The sequence below is a fragment of the Moschus berezovskii genome, chromosome 15 (assembly GCF_049115385.1).
Source record: "Moschus berezovskii isolate FMDL1 chromosome 15, NW_MosBer_1.0, whole genome shotgun sequence".
In the NCBI taxonomy this organism is placed as follows: domain Eukaryota; kingdom Metazoa; phylum Chordata; class Mammalia; order Artiodactyla; family Moschidae; genus Moschus; species Moschus berezovskii.
This window is the reverse complement of record NC_142474.1, coordinates 64,331,086-64,349,609: the sequence shown is the minus strand read 5'-3', so window position 1 is coordinate 64,349,609 and position 18,524 is coordinate 64,331,086. Positions and strand designations below refer to the sequence as shown.

The following is an 18,524-nucleotide window of genomic DNA, read 5'->3' as shown; positions in this document are numbered from 1 at the left end:
TAACTTGTTAGCTTGAGAGTAGGGTAAAGTCTTAGACCTTTCATGGTTTCTAACCTAACCAGCGTGCACAGGGAATTGCAAACCCAAGTGCCCATGGAAACCAGGCAAGGGATGTGAATTAAGAGAATTGGTTCGGGTGTGAAATAATTAATGGCAACTGACTTTCAGCCTTAGAGTTAGGTGTGATAGGGAGTAATGGGGACTGCAGCAACTACAGGCAGTATCTTCTTGAGAAATATCCTGCCTTAGAAGTATTTGCTGGGACTTCCCTGGTGGTACAGTGGTTAAGACTTCACCTTCCAATGTAGGGAGTGCAGGTGTGATCTCCGATTGTGAAGCTAAGATCTTGAAAAGCCAAAATATAAAACAGAAGCAGTAATGTATTTAATAAAGACTTTTTAAATGGTCCACATCAAGAAAATCTTTTTTTTTTTTTAGAAATATTTGGCAACCTATTCTACTTGACACAGGTTTCCCTTATAGCTCAGTTGGTAAAGAATCGTTTGCAATGCAGGAGACCCCTGCTTCATTCCTGGGTTGGGAAGATCTGCTGCAGAGGGGATAGGCTACCCACTCCAGTATTTGTATTCTTGGGCTTCCCTTGTGGCTCAACTGGTGAAGAATCCACCTGCAGTGTGGGAGACCTGGGTTCGATCCCTGGGTTGAGAAGATCACCTGGAGAAGGGAAAGGCTAACCAATCCAGTATTCCAGCCTGGAGAATTCCATGGACTGTATAGTCCATGGGGTTGCAAAGAGTTGGACATAACTGAGCCACTTTCACTTTTCTACTTGAAAGCACTGTTGGGGTTAAACTAAGTTCACAAGAACTGAAACAACACCATTTAGTCTCTTCTGTCATTGATGATGAGAAACGCCAAGACAGGCAAGACTTTTTTTCCTTCTTGGTAACCAGGGGAACAGTTGGCACAATGCCAAAGTAGATTTGAACAGAAAAACTGAATTCTTACCAATCTGTATATTGTGAAGTCTGACAAGAAGAAATGTTGTATTTTTTTAGATATATAAGCTGAGTCATGTGGTGGTTTTAGTTTTTTGAGAAAACTCCATAGTGTCTTCCATAGTGGCTGTGCCAATTTACATTCCAACCAACAGTGTAGGAGGGCTTCCCAGGTGGCTCAGTGGTTAAGAATCCGCATGCCAATGCAGGAAAATTGGGTTCTATCCCTGGGTTGGGGAGAACCCCTGGAGAAGGAAATGGAAACCCTTTCTGCTACTCTTACCTAGAAAATCCCATGGACAGAGGAACCTGGTGGGCTGCAGCATAGGGGGTCGCAAAGATTTGGACATGACTGAGCACACATATACATGCAGCAGTGTAGGAGGGTTCCCTTTACACCACATCCTAGTCAGCATTTTTTACTTGTGTGCTTTTTGATGATAGCTGTTCTGGCGAGTGTGAAATGGTATCTCATTATGGTTTTAGTTTGCATTCTCCTGAAGCTTAGTGATGTGGAGCTTCTTTTCCTATGCATGTTGGCCATCTGCATTTGCTCTTAGGAAAATTCAGCTCTTCTGCCCATTTTTTAAAATTAGGTAGTTTTTTTTCCTGATGTTGAGTTGTAGAAGCTGTTTATATGTTGGATATTAACCCTTTGTAGGTCACATCATTTGCAAAAATATTCTCCCATTCAGTAGGTTTTCTTTTCATTTTGCTGATAGTTTCCTTTGCTGTGCAAAAGCTTTTCAGTTTAACTAGGCCCAATGTGTTTATTTACTTTATTTTATTTTTGTTTTAGAAGACAGATTCAAAAAAAATATTGCTGTGATTTTTGTTGAAGAGTGTTCTGCCTTTGCTTTCCTCTAGGACTTTTATGGTTTCTGATCTTGGGTCTTTAATTCACTTTGAGTTTATTTTTGTATATAGTGTTAGAGAATGTTATGATTTCATTCTTTAACATGTAGCTGTCAATTTTCCCAGAAACACTTATTGAAGAGACTATTTTTTCTCCATTGTATATTCTTACCTCCTTTGTCATTCATTAATTTACTGTTAAGTACACGGGTGTATTTCTGCCAAACCATTTTTCATAGTGACTGTATCATTTTGGATTCCCATCATCAATGCATTGGACTTCCAGTTGCTCCACACAGGATTTGTGCTTTTTGTAAATTTTAAGCAAGAATTTCAAGTCTTTCTGAAGATGGGTTATATTAAAAATGATATATATTATCCTGGAATTTTGTAATTTTTTTCCCAATGCAGGGTGGTTAAACTAAGTGGCAGGCTGACTCCATTCCATTTTTCCTTTCTTTCAAGTTAATAGAGTATGTGTATGTTTATATGTACATGTGTACATATATATAACTCATATATGAATTAATATGCATATGTTAGGAAATTGAAGGTAGTTTGGTAAAAAATATGATTAAATTCTGTCTTACCTATGAACGGTTGGTTTCTATATCAGGTAAACACTTTGGTGAATAACTCAGTTTCCTCAATATGGAAAAGAATCTATTCAGACAAGACTTTAGAGGCTTATTAATATGAGTCTTTGGCTATATTAGAGCTAAAATTTCCAGTGTAGCTGACAAGACCACTCCATCTTTATTTGGAGCATGCAACAGCCCATGAAAAGAACAACTTAAAAGGGCTGGATTACTTTATAAAACTTCCAAGCCAGTAGTAGTTCTCATGTAAGTAGAATTGGCCTCTGCAGATAATGCAGGTCATTCAGACCGAACTGGAGTTTTCAATTGCCTTTTAAGTCATTCAGTAAGGTGCTAATGAAACTTAGGAGGAAAATTTGGCTTCCCTAATGTCCAGAGTGGCAATACTGCCTTGCATACAATAACATTAGTGTTTTAATATCCTTCCATTTATTCTGGGAAAACACCAAGAGAGAAAGTGAATTTTCCAGAATAGAGACACCTGGGTTTGTTCTTTCTTGTGACTAGTTTCTTAGGATAATTTGTAAACCTTTTTGCAAGACTGAAATAAATACAGGACAGAAGTAGAATTGATCTTCAACATTCATAACTTTTTCTCAAGATATGATTTTCAAGTAGACTTTTTTAATGTCTGCCTTAATTAAATATTCAAAAGAGGCTGAGACTGCAGTTATATATGCAAATTGACTTTTTTAGTATCTCAGCTTGAAATTATTGTTCATTCTTTCTCAAGAATGCCACCATTTGGAGGTTAGGAAATTGAAGATATTTCGGTAAAAATTATGGTTAATTTTTGTCTTAGAGCAAGACTCAACTGTCCTCTGCCATGGATTATTTCTGTGTCTTCCCATTGACAGTGCTAGTAGAAACAATATCAACATGCTTATTGTGTAATATGAAGTAACCCCAATGCAAATACTCCTTGTATAGATGGCATCCACTCACAAATGCTGCTTACCTGGTGTGGACTGTAAATGAGAGAATTTGTAACTTTCACAAATGGCCAGTTCTTGAATTTGTGACTATATAAAGGCAACAAAAGGAATGCTTTGGGACACTTGAGCCCACCTTCCCACTCGAATGGAGCTATGTGTGGTTATATACCCATATAGTTAGCTTATAGATATTTGTATGTACAGTTGTGCTTATCATAGACTTGAGATTCTATCAATATTCTATTCCTTCTCACGAATAAAGCAAGATAATCATGAGCAGTGTAGCCAAGTTAGTAATGCTTGTTTTTATTTATCCTAATTTTTCCTTTTTCTTACATCTTCTAAGCCTCGTTACCATGTCCTCTGTTGTATTGCAGTGATATTGATCCAAGGAATGTATTAGTAATTCAGTTCAGTTCAGTCATTAATGTATAGTTATTAATCAGTCCTTATACCTTTTTCTTACTGTTCACCCAACTGCTGTCTTTATTTTCTATAAAATAAGAGATATTTTATTACACTGTGTTCTGTCAAATTCTGACTGCTGGCTTTTTGTTTATTAGAATACATTTGTGTTCCTGTTTTCTCCCCCTGTAATGTTTCTTTTAATCGTGCTGGTGGTGAAAAGAAGGGTGCATTTTATATTTGCAGTGATCCATTTTGAAACAGCAGCAGACTTCCTGTTATTCAGGCAGTGTTAGGTGGACTATATTTGCCCATTAGTTGAATGCATAAACCTTTTCCAAATTGATTCATTTCCTTAGTGACATATCAGGGAGAAAATTCTAGTAATTCTGAAGAAAATCTAGAAAGCTGGTGAAAGATGTCAAGAGGCTTAAGGTCAGTAATTTGACCTTTTAATTATCTTCTTTAGGGCATGAATAATGTATGAAACAACTTTTAATGAAGGATAGAAATTGAAGAACGAAATAAAAATTCAATTTCCATATATAGCATTTGTGAGGAAAACTGAAACAGAAACATATATTCCTATACTAGTGGAAAAAGGGAATGTGTTTTTTTGAGTTTGCTTACTATTCTTCATTATATAGCAGAATTCCTAGTAAGTGTGCAACATATTTGCATGAATATTAAAATAATTCATCATGATTAATTCTGCTATAGTAAATCTCAGCCCTAATTACAATCTGCCATATACTATCGTGGTTTGTCAGTATTTCATATTTTACTGGAGTTGCAGTGGAATTGCAGCTCGTATAACAGCACCGATGTCATCTGAGTTCACTGTGATTAATGTGGTTCTGAAGGAGATCTAATAACGATTAGCCAGTTTCATAAAGTGTTACAGAATAAGGTCGATGTGAGAAAAATTTTAAAGCTCTTCACAATGTGCAGTCTAGCAAGTACCTCTGGCAACAAATTGGGTTTCTTGAAGGATGAAGAGATTTAACCTTGGAAACAGATGAGCTACTAGGGCAACGCTGGGCAGAGGTTCAGTAATTTGCCTTAAAGGCTTGGAGGAAAGCAAGACAAGTCTAAAATTAATGATGGAAAGTTATAAAGAAGTAGGTATCAATCTGATACACTGAAATCTCAAAAAATCAAAACTTTCACCAGAAACAGAATGGGCTTCATGGATATAATGGGCCCAGTAAGGTGTGGAGCTTCCTATGACTAAAAGTATTTGGTAGAGAGACAAGATGCCTGCTTATGGAGAGTTTTACAAAATATGATTTTAATGATTCAGAAGAGGAGATTGTCTTTAGGTAAATTCTGAATTATTTTTCAACTATGTGCATCCATAAATGAATTTCCTTCACAATATCAACAAATTTCTTATATTGTTCTTAGATTTCAGTGGAGGCTTCCGTTGGAGATGGCTTTACTGGAGACATTGCAATTGATGATTTGTCATTTATGGACTGCACTCTCTACCCTGGTAAGGAAGGATATTTCAATGTATGAGTGTTTTCAAGCCTGTTTACTTGAATAAAATTTCCAAGGAAATCAATATTTCATTTCCAGAAATATTCCAAAAGTATTCTCACTTCTCTCTATTCTATTAATATATTGACCCTGGAAAAGGTTGCAAATCTTTGTAATTCGTCAAACTCTTTGCAAACATAGTAAAGATATTTGAATCAGTTGTGTATATGTCCCATCACATTCAAAGTATTAGGAAAATGTGTCTGAAGTTAAACAGTAATTCTATCATATTTGGGGGGGGACGGTTATAATAACTGAACTGATTGCTTTGTAATTACATTGTTTTGGAGACTTTAGTAACCATTCAGTTACCTTCAGTGATGTCTTACTCTCAGGCTGCACTTTAAACATTCCTGAGAATTGCTGCCAGCCATTTCCTTTCCAAGTTATAGACTTCTTTCCATTAAAAAATCTAATATATTTATTCCAGATTTATATCTCCATCCTCAAACTTCCTCCCCAAACTCCAGAAAGAAAGTGAAAGTCACTTAGTTGTGTCTGACTCTTAGAGACTCCATGGGCTATACAGTCCATGGAATTCTCCAGGCCAGAATACTGGAGTGGGTAGCTCTTCCCTTCTTCAGGGGATCTTCCCAACCCAGAGATCTAACCCAGGTCTCCCACATTGCAGGTGGATTATTTACCAGCTGAGCTACCAGGGAAGCCCAAGAATGCTGGAACTCCAGACTTGGATACTAACCACCTATTCAATATCCAAACTTAGATGTAATGAGCATCTCAGAGATAACTAGGGGAAATAACCTAAAACAAACACACCCCAAGGGAAACTCATTCCAGCAGTGCATAGTGATCCAGTAGGGTAGATATCAAGCTCTTGGAAGGTGATATTGGGATTGAGACTCTTTAATTGCATGACAAGAAAAGCACAGTCTCCTCCTTAGAGTGATCAGATGTTGGGTAGTTTAAAAATCAATTGCAGTAATTCATATGGAGAGCACGTTCATATGCTGAAAACTTTACGTTCAATGGTCCATCAGAGTACCTGCCCCTCCCCAGACATAATCAGAGGGCTGGATTCCAGTGCTTTCTGCTGTAGCTACATGGCCCAGCTCCAATTTTCCAGCTCATCATTTTGGCAGGGTTAATCATCATTTTCTGTGTAGCAGTTTCCATGAAACTCTGCAGAGTCAGACCCCATTCTGGAAAGCCAGCAAAGATGAAACCAGAATTCAACAAGTTTACCTTTACCACTCAGTGTGTAAAAGTAAATTCTTGATGACCCATTGTCCCCTCAATCCTATCATTTTTGCCTGCTTTCTTTTCTCCATGAATGAGAATTTATCTCTAGTTGCTTATACTTCATCAACAAATTTGATCAACCACTGGCTACACGTGTATCCATACTCCACTTCTCATTTCCCTTGCTTCTCTCCTCTTGGTCCCAATCACCAGTGTCTCTGTATAGATTTTTGTGTTGCTTTTTAAATGATCTCTCTGCTTCTACCCTTGAACCATATAATCTCTTCTCATAACAGTAGCCAGAATGATCCTTTTCAAACTTACATAAGCTCGTGTCACCCTAACCTGAGCCTTGCTATGACATCCATCTCACTCAGAACGAAAGCCAACTTCTTACAATAACATCCAAGGAGTAAACGACTGGCGCTGTCATATATGGCTCTGTCTTTACCTTCTACCACTGTGATTTTTTTGGAAAGCAATTATTTTTTTTTTATTTATTTGTTTAATTTTTGTCTGTGCTGGCTCTTCATTGTTGCACATGGCCTTTCTCTAGTTGCGTTGAATAGGGGCTACTCTCTGGTTGAGATATGCAGGCTTCTCACTGCAGTGGCTTCTTGTTGTGGAGCATGGGCTCTAGGTGCGTTGGCTTCGTTAGTTGTGACACATGGACTTAGTTGCCCCACAGCATGTAGGATCCTCCAGGACCAGGAATCAATCCTATGTCACCTGCATGGGCAGGTGATTTCTTAGCCACTGAACCACCAGGGAAGTCCTGAACAGTGTGTTTCTACTTGATGTCCCTCAACAAGACCTCTTAGCTGGTCTTTGATTACTGCAACCCCCTTATGCCTCAGGACCTTTATACCTGCTTTCCCCTCCTTCTGGAATGTGCTTCCTCCAGATATCCATTTCACCTCCTTCTTTCTGATCTCTGCTGGAGAATTTCATCTCTAGTAAAATCTTCTCTCAACCTGTATGCCTCCTCTCTCCCAAACATACACACATCTCTTCACCTGACATTTTCCATCTCCTGTTTTTCTCCACAACACCTATCACCTTATAGTCAAATTTGATTTTCTCCCATAATAATGTAGCATGAGAGCAGGGATTTTATTTGATCACTGCTGTACCTTGTAGTATAAACAGTACCTGGCTTGTGAAAGTGAAAGTGAAGTCGCTCAGTCGTGACCGACTCTGCGACCCCATGGACTGTAGCCTACCAGGCTCCTCTGTCCGTGGGATTCTCCAGGCAAGAGTACTGGAGTGGGTTGCTGTTTCCTTCTCCAGGAGATCTTCCCAACCCAGGGATCGAACCCAGGTCTCCTGCATTGCAGGCAGACGCTTTACCATCTGAGCCACCAGGGAAGCATAGTAGTACTCAATAAGCAGCTATTGGATAGATGGGTGGATAGTTGGAGAGATGTCTATTTTGTTAAGTGCTTATGTATTTTAGTTTATTATTGTTATTGCTAAAATATTAATTCTGTATGTAAGATACTATACGTCAGCCTCTGTTGAAAGCCAGATCTCAGTGGCTTATAACCAGTAGCATTTATTTATTGCTCTCAAGTGTGTCAGTTGGCATAGAAAACTAACAGCAAACATACACTCTTCTTATTCATATCTCTGTATAATTCTATGTTGTTTTAATTTTTTTAGTCACTGAGTTGTGTCTGACTCTTTTGTGACCCCATGAACTGTAGCCCACAAGGCTCCTCTGCCCTTGGGATTTCCTGGGCAAGAATACTGGGGTGGGTTGCCATTTCCTACTCCAGGGGATCTTCCTGACCTAAGGATCAAACCAGCATCTTCCTGCATTGGCGGGTGGATTCTTTATCACCGAGCTACCAGGGAAGCCCCATAATTCCATCTAGATCCAAATTATTTATCTGTTCTGTGTGTCCTATCTGGGACCCAGGCTGATGAACCAAATCCTTGTCTGACACATTCTATTTTTAAGTCAGAGGGTTAGAAAAAGAAAGCACACTTAAAGCTTCTATTAGGGCCTTGTGTCTACTAGGTTCCATTGGTCAGAGCGAGTTAAGTGATCAAGCCTAACAATGGGGCATGGCAGTATTCATTGCAGTTGGGGAGCTTGGCAAGGACAGAAAATAAGAAAGTCCTTAAGAGAAAGGGAGTTGATAAGTGGTCGTATTCCATGGTGGTCTAGTGGTTGGGTATCTGCCTTCCAGTGCAAGGCATGCAGGTTTGATCCCTGGTAGGGGAACTGGGATCCCACATGCTGCAGTACAACTAAGGCCATGTACTGCAACAATTCTGAGTCCGTGTGCTCTAGAGCCCTCGGGCCACAATTAGAGAGAAGTCCATGGGCCTCGGTGAAGATCCTAGGTGCCGCAACCAAGACCCAACAGTGCCATAAATAAATAAGTAAATAAATATTAAAAAACACACTTCCTTAAATATTGTCTATCACTCTCCATATCATCTCATATAGTCTTGTAACCTTTCAAAAGTCTGGAATAGTGCTTGGTCCATCATAGGTTGAAGAGACCTTGAATGATTAATAGATTGGATGCGTTTGTTATCCCAATTTTGTGGAGCAAATTGAGAAGGAGATAGCCAGTCTAAGGCTGAGTAGCTATCAAATGGCAGAGTGCAGTCTTCTTCTTTGGATCAGAATGCTTACCACTATCATTATATCGCTCATCAAATGCATTAACCTCCCAAGGAAGATAAAGAGATTTCCATTTTAGGGATATGCAAAACAAAACTTAAAGAGCATAGATGACTGGGATGAGAATACACAGTTGAAAGCTGTAATGAGATTTTCACCTAAGGTGTCTGATTTCAGTAGCCAAATCACCTCCCACTTTTAACTTAGGGAGAATGGCTGTAACCCCAGTGGCAGAAGGGAATAAAGAATTCAGAAAGAGAACCAAGGCATCGTGGATACTGTTGCTGCTTTAATTATACTGTTACATGCGTTCTGTGGCTGATGTTTCCAAGGTGGAGAGGAAAGAGCTGCCAGAAACAAGGGCAGAGATGTGAAATATCAGTTACACACCATTAGTCCCAATTTTCTGGTTTACATTTTGGAAGAAAAATATGGAACTTTAAAGACTGTCTGAACAGTGTGGTTTTCATGTTGGCTTCATAACAAAAGAAACTTTGGGTTGAAACTGAAGAATTTGATGAAGCCATATGTCTCGTAAAAGAAGTTGATGTAATCTTACTATAAGATGAAAATGAAAATAAAAATTAGGCTTTTAATAAAAATATTGCTTTTGATGGTTATCAGTGTTTTGTCATGACATCACATTAGCTGAGATGGGATCAGTGATGTAGGATCACTTACATTGATTTGCTTTCAGTATAAACATTATCTGTGGCATGTTTCCCCTCTTGATTAACAAAACAAATGAAAACTAAAAAAAAAAAAAAAAAGCCAAACAAACACAAACTATTGATCTCATGTCCAAAATACAGTTTTGTAAACTGTAATTTTATTTTATACTAAAAATGGCTAAAGTGAAGTAGATTATTTCATTTTTACCCATTTCCTCAAAATCAAACTCTTTCCACCATATGTCCCTTATTCCTTTTGGATGAACTCGGTTTTCTCTAGCAACCCAGGATTGAAATACCATAGTCATCTTTGGCTTTCCCCTTAAACTTGCTCACTTGCGGATCCTATTAACTCTCAACTCCAAAATATTTCTCACATCTGTTCTAGTTTTTCCATTACCTCTGCCATGTCCTGGACTCGAATGATTGAGCTTCTTAACTGAAAACCTGTATTACTTTTCCTCAATAATTTCTACTCCATAAGCTTAGTTTCTTTCCACTTAATCCTAGACGATTATTACTTGCTCTTTTGGGTCATTCCTCTCTCATTTTCTAACTTCTAGTTGTTTCTAACAATTTTCAAATCCATTCTCAATTATGGATTGTACTGCCTTTGTTTCAGTACTTTGATGACAGAGATTCTCGTTTTAAATCTAATTCAGGAGGAAAATAGAGAAACAGCTGTTTAGGCAAGATTAATTACATTTCTAGGGAAAGTAGACAATCTTAACCATGCAATTGAATCATATGATTCTTTGCATTAGTGTGTGATGATGTTGTTTATTCCCAGAGTAGATAATGATGCGGAATGATGGCAAAGTTAAATAGCTTTCCCTTCACCTTGAATTAGACCTTCAGAGTAGATTATTTTGGAAGAATTGTTGCCAGACATTCAGATTTAAAAGTATTATCCCAGAGGAAGTATCTGTTTTGCATTATGCCTTCCATCTTCAATCAGAAAAGCAAGAAGTACATTTCTTTCAGCAGAACTCATGCAACAGGAGTTTTCTTTCTTGTGTCCAAGATTATTGGTGAGATAGCTGAGTTATTTGGAAGAATAGATCTGTGATGACATGGCATCACGGCATACTGTTTGCCAACTGAAAGAAAAATTACCTATATACTTTTCTGTTTGTTTTTTTTTTTTTGCTCTTTTCATTTTGTATTGGAATATAGCAAATTAACAATGTTTTGATAGTTTCAGGTGAACAGCAAAGGCACTCAACCACACATATACATGCATCCATTCTTCCCCAAACTCCCCTCCCATCCATGCTGCCACATAATATTGAGCAGAGTTCCATGTGCTCTACAGTAGGTTCTTGTTGGTTATCCATTTTAAATATAGCTCTGTGTACATAGCCATCCCAAATTCCCTAACTATCCCTTCTCCCCATCCTTTGCTCCAGCCCTGCCACCAAAAGTTCATTTCCTAAGTCTGTGAGTCTCTGTTTTGTAAGTTCTTTGCATCATTTCTTTTTGTGTTCCACATATGAGAGATGTCATGTGATATTTTTCCTCTGACTTCACTTAGTATGACAGTCTCTAGGTCCATCCATGTTGCTGCAAATAGCATCATTTCATTCTTTTTAATTCTGTGTAATATTCCATTATGTACATGTACCATATTTTCTTTATCCGCTTCTCTGTAAATGTCTGTATATAGTAAATGTTTCTGAAATGAACATTGGGGTGCATGTATCCTTTCAGGTCATGTTCTTCTCTGGAAATATGCCCAGGAGTGGGTACTTTTCACCTGTTTAAAGTTTCAGAATTCAGGATGCATATTACATTGATTAGTTACTAGAATTACTAATTATTAGAGTGAGTATTGGACTTCCCAGGTGGCACAGTTGTAAAGAATTCTCCTGCATCAGCAGGAGACGCAAGAGATGTAGGTTTGATCTCTGTGTCGGGAAGTTTCCCTGGAGTTGGAAATGGCAACCAACTCCGATATTCTTGCCTGGAAAGTTCCAAGAGGAGTCTGTGGGATACAGTCAATGGGGTCACAAAGAGTCGGACATGGCTGAATACGCATAAGGAACAAGAATGAGCTTCACTATCCAAGGTATTCATATTTTATTTTTCCAAGGAAAGTTGTTACTAAGTCAGGGAATTTTCTTGCATCTGATGATACCTTAAGATTGAGAAACCATATTAACTCTTTAGAGAATGCTTAGCAATAGTTTTTACCATGTTCCTCTCCTACCCACCGAGTAGCTTTTGCTATTGCTGCCAAATAGACCGAGTTATGAAATTTTTGACATCTCTTCTCCTTTGCCTACACATCTTACCAGCTTTATTTGTGCTTGGTCAAGTCTCCCTTCCTTCTACAAAGGATGGTGTTTGTTTCAGTGGCAAAATGTGTGCGTCGTATTGTGTATGCTTTTAAGATATCACAGGGAGCTTTTTACCTTCTAATACTAAGCTGTTTGGTGTGCCCATTACATTTATCTCAGTATAATAAATTTCATGAAAGCATTATGCTTTGGGAAAAATCTGTATTTTGAAAGGAAATACAGATTCTGAAAAAATTTTAGAAATACTGGAAATATTTCTTCAAGGCATAAGTGAAGAAATTTAAGACTCAGTGATTATAATCTGAAACCTTCTTGTTTTAGTGTTCTAGTATAGTTTTGTAAAGTGATTTAGCATATATCCAGGGAAAAGTTTTGTCCAAAGCCTGTGGTCTATGCAACTTAATATTTTTTATTATGTCTCTAGAAAATAAAACTGGACAAGTAACTAACTTATTTTAAATTTAAAACTTTAAAATTTTGTCATCTTTTATTTGAGGGAAATGCTAAATACCCCAAATGGAGAAGACTGTTAAAATACTTAAATTTTAGCTGGACAAAGCACTTTCCTCCAATTGCTCTTTTGGTGCTCTCAAATACAAAGATACTACACTTAAGATTCATTAACTTTGGTGGAATACAGAGAAATGAGAAAAGGACAAAGAATTTCAAGATCTAAAAAGCCTAGTCAACCTCATGCAAAAATATTAGAATAAGCCCAGATATAAGCTTATGGAAATTAATTAGAAAAACAATAAAAAGGAAGATTATGTTAAAAATAGCCAGAGATTAAAATACAACTACAGAAGAATGGAATTAGGAAGACAGTTGGATGTTATTTGTAAAGTTCTGAGAAAAAATGACTGTTAGTTTAGAGCAAAGCAAAATTCTTTCAAGAATGAGGGTGGAAAAAGGCACTCAGTTTGACATCCACAAACAAATGAAAAAATGAATTTACTGCACCAGACTCTTACCAAATGAATGATGTAAATGTCAGCATTATAAGACAGAATGAGCCAAACCAAGGCTGAGACGCAAAAGGGACTAGACAGCAAAGTAAATGACAAACATACAGGTAATTCTTAGCTCTACTAGTGTATGACGAATGTGTGATATGACCAGAATGTCTATACATTCTTGGGGAGTATAGACATTGATGCAGTTACCTTTGAAACCAGTTTGGCATTGTGTGTTAGTAACTCAGTTGTGTCTTCTGTATTGCAGGCAGATTGAGCCACCAGGGAAGCCCCAGTTTGGCATTATCTATTATAATTAAATGCACATACTCTGTGACCAAGCATCCATACCTAGGTATATCAAGAGAAATGTACAAACAAACAAATCCTCAAACAGGATCAACTCAAGAACCACTGATGGTATAATGGCTACAAAACATATGCAGACATATGTTACATAGTCATATAGTGAGCTATTTTACAGCAGTCAATCCCTAAAATGCGAGAGCATACATTAGCTTGGGTGGGTGAATATACAATGTTAAGAAAAAATTAAATTGCAAATTATAAAAAGAATGAGTCCATTCATCTAAAGTTTGATTCTCAACAGAGTTTTATTTAAGTTGGACCTACATGGTATTCCATGTATATGGTCACTATTCTAAGAACTTCACAGTGTTAAGTTATTTAGTCACATAATGAGCTAATAAGTTAACTCTGTAAGAGCTTATTTGGTTTATATGCAAATGAAGAAAATATGAACACAAATGAAAGCAAAGATAGAAAAAACACAAATTTCAGTGTTCTGTGAACCAGGAAAGATTGCAATGAGGGTCTGGAATCAACAGAGAAACACTGGAGGGTTCAAATCTGTTTGTGAATTTTATTTTCATAAACTAGAAGGTAAGCATATGACTTTTATTATCCTTTAAAAAAAGCCTATATTTTATGTTCATTTTTCTATATGTATAATTACATTTCATGAAAAAAAAAAGTGAAAGTGTTAGTTGATCAGTCATGTCCAACTCTTTGTGACCTCATGACCTGTAGCCTGTCAGGGTCCCCTGTCCACAAAATTCTCCAGGCAAGAATACTGGAGTGGGTTGACACTCACTTTTCCAGGGGATCTTCCTGACTCGGGGATTGAACCCAGGTCCTGCATTGCAGGTGGATTCTTTACTGTCTGAGCTACCAGGAAAGCCCAATACATTTCATAATAGAATATAAAATGATAAGCGAGAAAAGTTTGAGCTGCACAATAGATTAATAGGTCAAAAAGTGGTCATCTGTGTGAAAAAAATTGAATTTATATTCTTATCACAGACAGTAGAGAACAATAGAGGTCAGATGGAGATCTAAATATGAAAAGTAAAGCTATCAGAACTTCATGAAAATTATCAAAGACATATTTATGATATTAGAACAGAGAAGATTATTTTTCAGTGAAAATTTAAAGCACCAACCATAAAGGAGATGATTGATATATTAAAGTTAGAATTTTTTATTCTGAACGGCAACCATACAAAATGAAAAGACAAATCATAGATTAAGAAAGCTTATTTTTCACATAGATAAATGATTGAGGATTAGTATAGAGGATATAGGATTAATTTAAATTTGTGAATTAATAAGAAAAAGACAATGGATTCAATAGAGAGAAAGAGCAGAGGATGTGAATAGTCAAAAACTATAGTAAAATACTTGAGTGGCCTAAAAGTCTCAGTATCAGGGAAATACAAGTTAGAATATCATAGAATTATTTCAGAACTGTTACTGTGGCAAGCATTAAAAAAAAAATTCATGATACCACGTGTTGGCTAGAATATGAAAAATGCACACATTTCTGGGTGGAAATGGTAAACCACCTTTGAAAACAACTAAAGTTGACTAGGGCTCCAAAATCACTGCAGATGCTGATTGCGGCCATGAAATTAAAAGATGCTTGCTCCTTGGAAGGAGAGTTATGACCAACCTAGACAGCATATTAAAAAGCAGAGACATTACGTTGCCAACAAAGGTCCATCTAGTCAAGGCTATGGTTTTTCCCGTGGTCATGTATGGATGTGAGAGTTGGACTGTGAAGAAAACTGATCGCCGAAGAATGGATGCTTTTGAACTGTGGTGCTGGAGAAGACTCGTGAGAGTCCCTTGGACTACAAGGAGATCCAACCAGTCCATACTAAAGGAGATCAATCCTGGGAGTTCATTGGAATGACTGATGCTAAAGCTGAAACTCCAATACTTTGGCCACCTCATGCGACGAGTTGACTCACTGGAAAAGACTCTGATGGTGGGAAGGATTGGGGGTGGGAGAAAAGGGGACAACAAAAAATGAGATGGCTGGATGGCATCACCGACTTGATGGGCATGAGTTTGAGTGAACTCCGGGAGTTGGTGATGGACAGGGAGGCCAGGCATGCTGTGATTCATGGGGTCGCAAAGAGTCAGACACGACTGAGCGACTGAACTGAACTGAAAGTTGACTAATGACATATTCTATAACTTTGAAATTTCATTTTAAGATGACTTGTCTTAGAAATACTCTGGCATGTGTTCACAGAGAGAAATGTACAAACACATCCATTGCAGGACTTTATATTCTTACTGTCCTATACCAGCTGCAGACTATTCATACAATAGATATTGAATCTGTGTATTCATTTAATTGAATACTCTTAAGCAGTTAAAATGAATCAATTGATTCTGTATTTATCAATAGAGAGAAACCTGAAAAGTATGTTTTAAGTAAAAAATGCAAGTTCAAAAAATATGAATATTATTTATGTAAAATTTTCTGATACATAATAGTATATATTTTATACAGAAAATGTTTGTTTGAGATAAGGATACAAAAACATGCATTGGAGGAATTCTTATTACTTCCCTGGTGGCTCAGACAGTAAAGCACCTGCCTACAATGCAAGAGACCCGGGTTTGATCCCTGGGTTGGGAAAATGCTCTGGAGAAGGAAATGGCAACCCAATCCAGTACTCTTGTCTGGAAAATCCCATGGATGGAGGAACCTGGTAGGCTACAGTCCATGGGATCACAAAGAATCGGACACGACTGAGCAACTTCTTCAGTTCTTGCAACCCCAGTCAAACAGAATCCCAGTAGATTATTTTGTGAATATAGAAAAATTAGCTCTAAAGTGTCTATCGAGAGGCAAAAGACCCAGAATATCCAGTGTAGTATTGAAGGAGAACAAAATTGGAGGACTGACACTACCGACTTTAAGACTTATTATAAAGCTTCAGCAATCAAGACAGTGTGGTAATGGTGAAAGAATAGAGAAATACTTGGTTGACCAGAAAGTTTGTTTGGGTTTTTCCATTCCATTTTATGGTAAAATCTGAACGAACTTTTTGACCAACCCAGTATTTTATGGCAGTGATAACTTTGGCTTTAAATCCTCTGCAACTAGCATGTATATGATACAGAGATGTTATTAATAAATGCTTATTGAATAGCTTACTGTCTAAATTAATTAGCTTGTATAATTTCTTCTAAATTCTGTAATATCAGAAATTATTATCTTAATTATTTAAATACTTCTGGGTGAATACTTTTGTTTGGGTCTGCCTTGCAGCCTTTGAATTCCAACTATGTGGGGATTTCTGAAACAAACATGAGATGTTAGATTCATTGTGAAAGTGGAAGAACAAAGTTCCTTTACATAGAGAACTTGAGGGTTTAATCTGACCTTGACTCTGGTTCCTAATGCCAGCACCTGGGATTCCTTTGGTTCCTGAAGATCATCCAAGCCCTGCTCTTGAGTCTCCCATTTATTCAGTGAGCTCTGAAGAGTTTTCAATAATTTCCATCTGCACATTCACTATTTTTATAATCAGAGATATCCAGAGTTATTTGCCATGAATCCCAATTTATATGCTTACATAAAGAAGTTCAGCAGATTAGCAAATGATATCAGATATTCCTTATAATGTTGACTGTGAAGCATACTTAGTAAAGTTTATCATGTGCAATCTTTAAAGAAATGGAAAAAATGCAAAATGATACTTGTCTATTATTTCAAGGTCATTTGCCTGTGAACCTTCCAACTCCACCAGAAACGACAGTTCCTGTAACACTGCCTCCACACAACTGTACAGACAGTGAATTTGTTTGCAGGTCTGATGGTCAGTGTGTTGAAAATATCCAGAAATGTGATTTTAGATATGACTGCCCTGACCAATCAGATGAATCCTCCTGCGGTATGTGAATTTCTAAATGTTGTATTAAATATAGCCATAAAATAGATAAGAAAACACTAGTGTAATCTCAAGTAGTATTGTAATGTCCTAGTTAGAAGTCTTCAACATGGTTTAAAGCACTTTCTTAACATAAAAGGTATTTGTATAGAAAATGATGGAAGAATCAACATGCATTCTTCTATCATGTCGAATAAGAGGTAAGTGTCTTTAATATTTTAGATTCAAAATACTTGTTTTCATGAACTTCACTTGATTCCAGGGCAATCATTTACCAGCCCTTTTTAAATTCATCTTCGTTTTGTCTTTATTCTTCAATATCACTAAATGGAAATATTTAGAGAAGAAGCATAATACCCTCAAATAAGACGAATCTGTTCAAATTTTGCCTTTGTCAAAATACATATATACAATGAATACCATGTCAAATGTGCAGAGTTAATAAAATCAATCCTAGTACATGTGGACAATTCAGTAGCTATATACTGTTGAAAGATGGTATCCATTTCTTGGCGTCTACCAATCTATGACTTTTTAAAAATGGATCTATGCAAATTATTTAACTTAAAAGTGAATATCTCAGTCAGAGATACAAACTGAGAGGAGGAAAATTAATCTGCATCTGAATAGGCAAAGCACAGGATCAGAAGAAATAAACGCTTGTGAATTTTTTCCCTTCCTTGCTCATTATTAATTATCGATTATATGTGAATTTACCATAATATTGCTCAAGTATCTTGATAATTTCATGGCTGCAATGAGCATCTGCAGTGATTTTGGAGCCCAAGAAAATAAAGTCTGACACTGTTTCCACTGTTTCCCCATCTATTTCCCATGAAGTGATGGGACCAGATGCCATGATCTTCGTTTTCTGAATGTTGAGCTTCAAGCCAACCTTTTCACTCTCCTCTTTCACTTTCATCAAGAGGCCTTTGAGTTCCTCTTCACTTTCTGCCATAAGGGTGGTGTCATCTGCATATCTGAGGTTATTGATATTTCTCCCGGCAATCTTGATTCCAGCTTGTGCTTCTTCCAGCCCAGCGTTCCTCATGATGTACTCTGCATATAAGTTAAATAAGCAGGGTGACAATATACAACCTTGACGTACTCCTTTTCCTATTTGGAACCAGTCTGTTGTTCCATGTCCAGTTCTAACTGTTGCTTCCTGACCTGCATACAGGTTTCTCAAGAGGCAAGTCAGGTGGTCTGTTATTCCCATCTCTTTCAGAATTTTCCACAGTTTATTGTGATCCACA

The 18,524-nt window shown here is 37.2% G+C and overlaps 1 protein-coding gene across 2 annotated transcripts in view; it reads left to right on the top strand.

Moving 5' to 3' along the window:
- The window catches only part of MALRD1 (MAM and LDL receptor class A domain containing 1), a 596,047-nt gene that overhangs the window by 157,216 nt on the left and 420,307 nt on the right, over positions 1-18,524 (top strand). For both annotated transcript variants that reach the window (XM_088844424.1, XM_055428153.2), the window contains 2 exons: positions 5,161-5,248; positions 17,095-17,271. In XM_088844424.1, the coding sequence (XP_088700550.1) occupies positions 5,161-5,248; positions 17,095-17,271 (265 nt within the window). The remainder of the gene's footprint in view (positions 1-5,160; positions 5,249-17,094; positions 17,272-18,524) is intronic.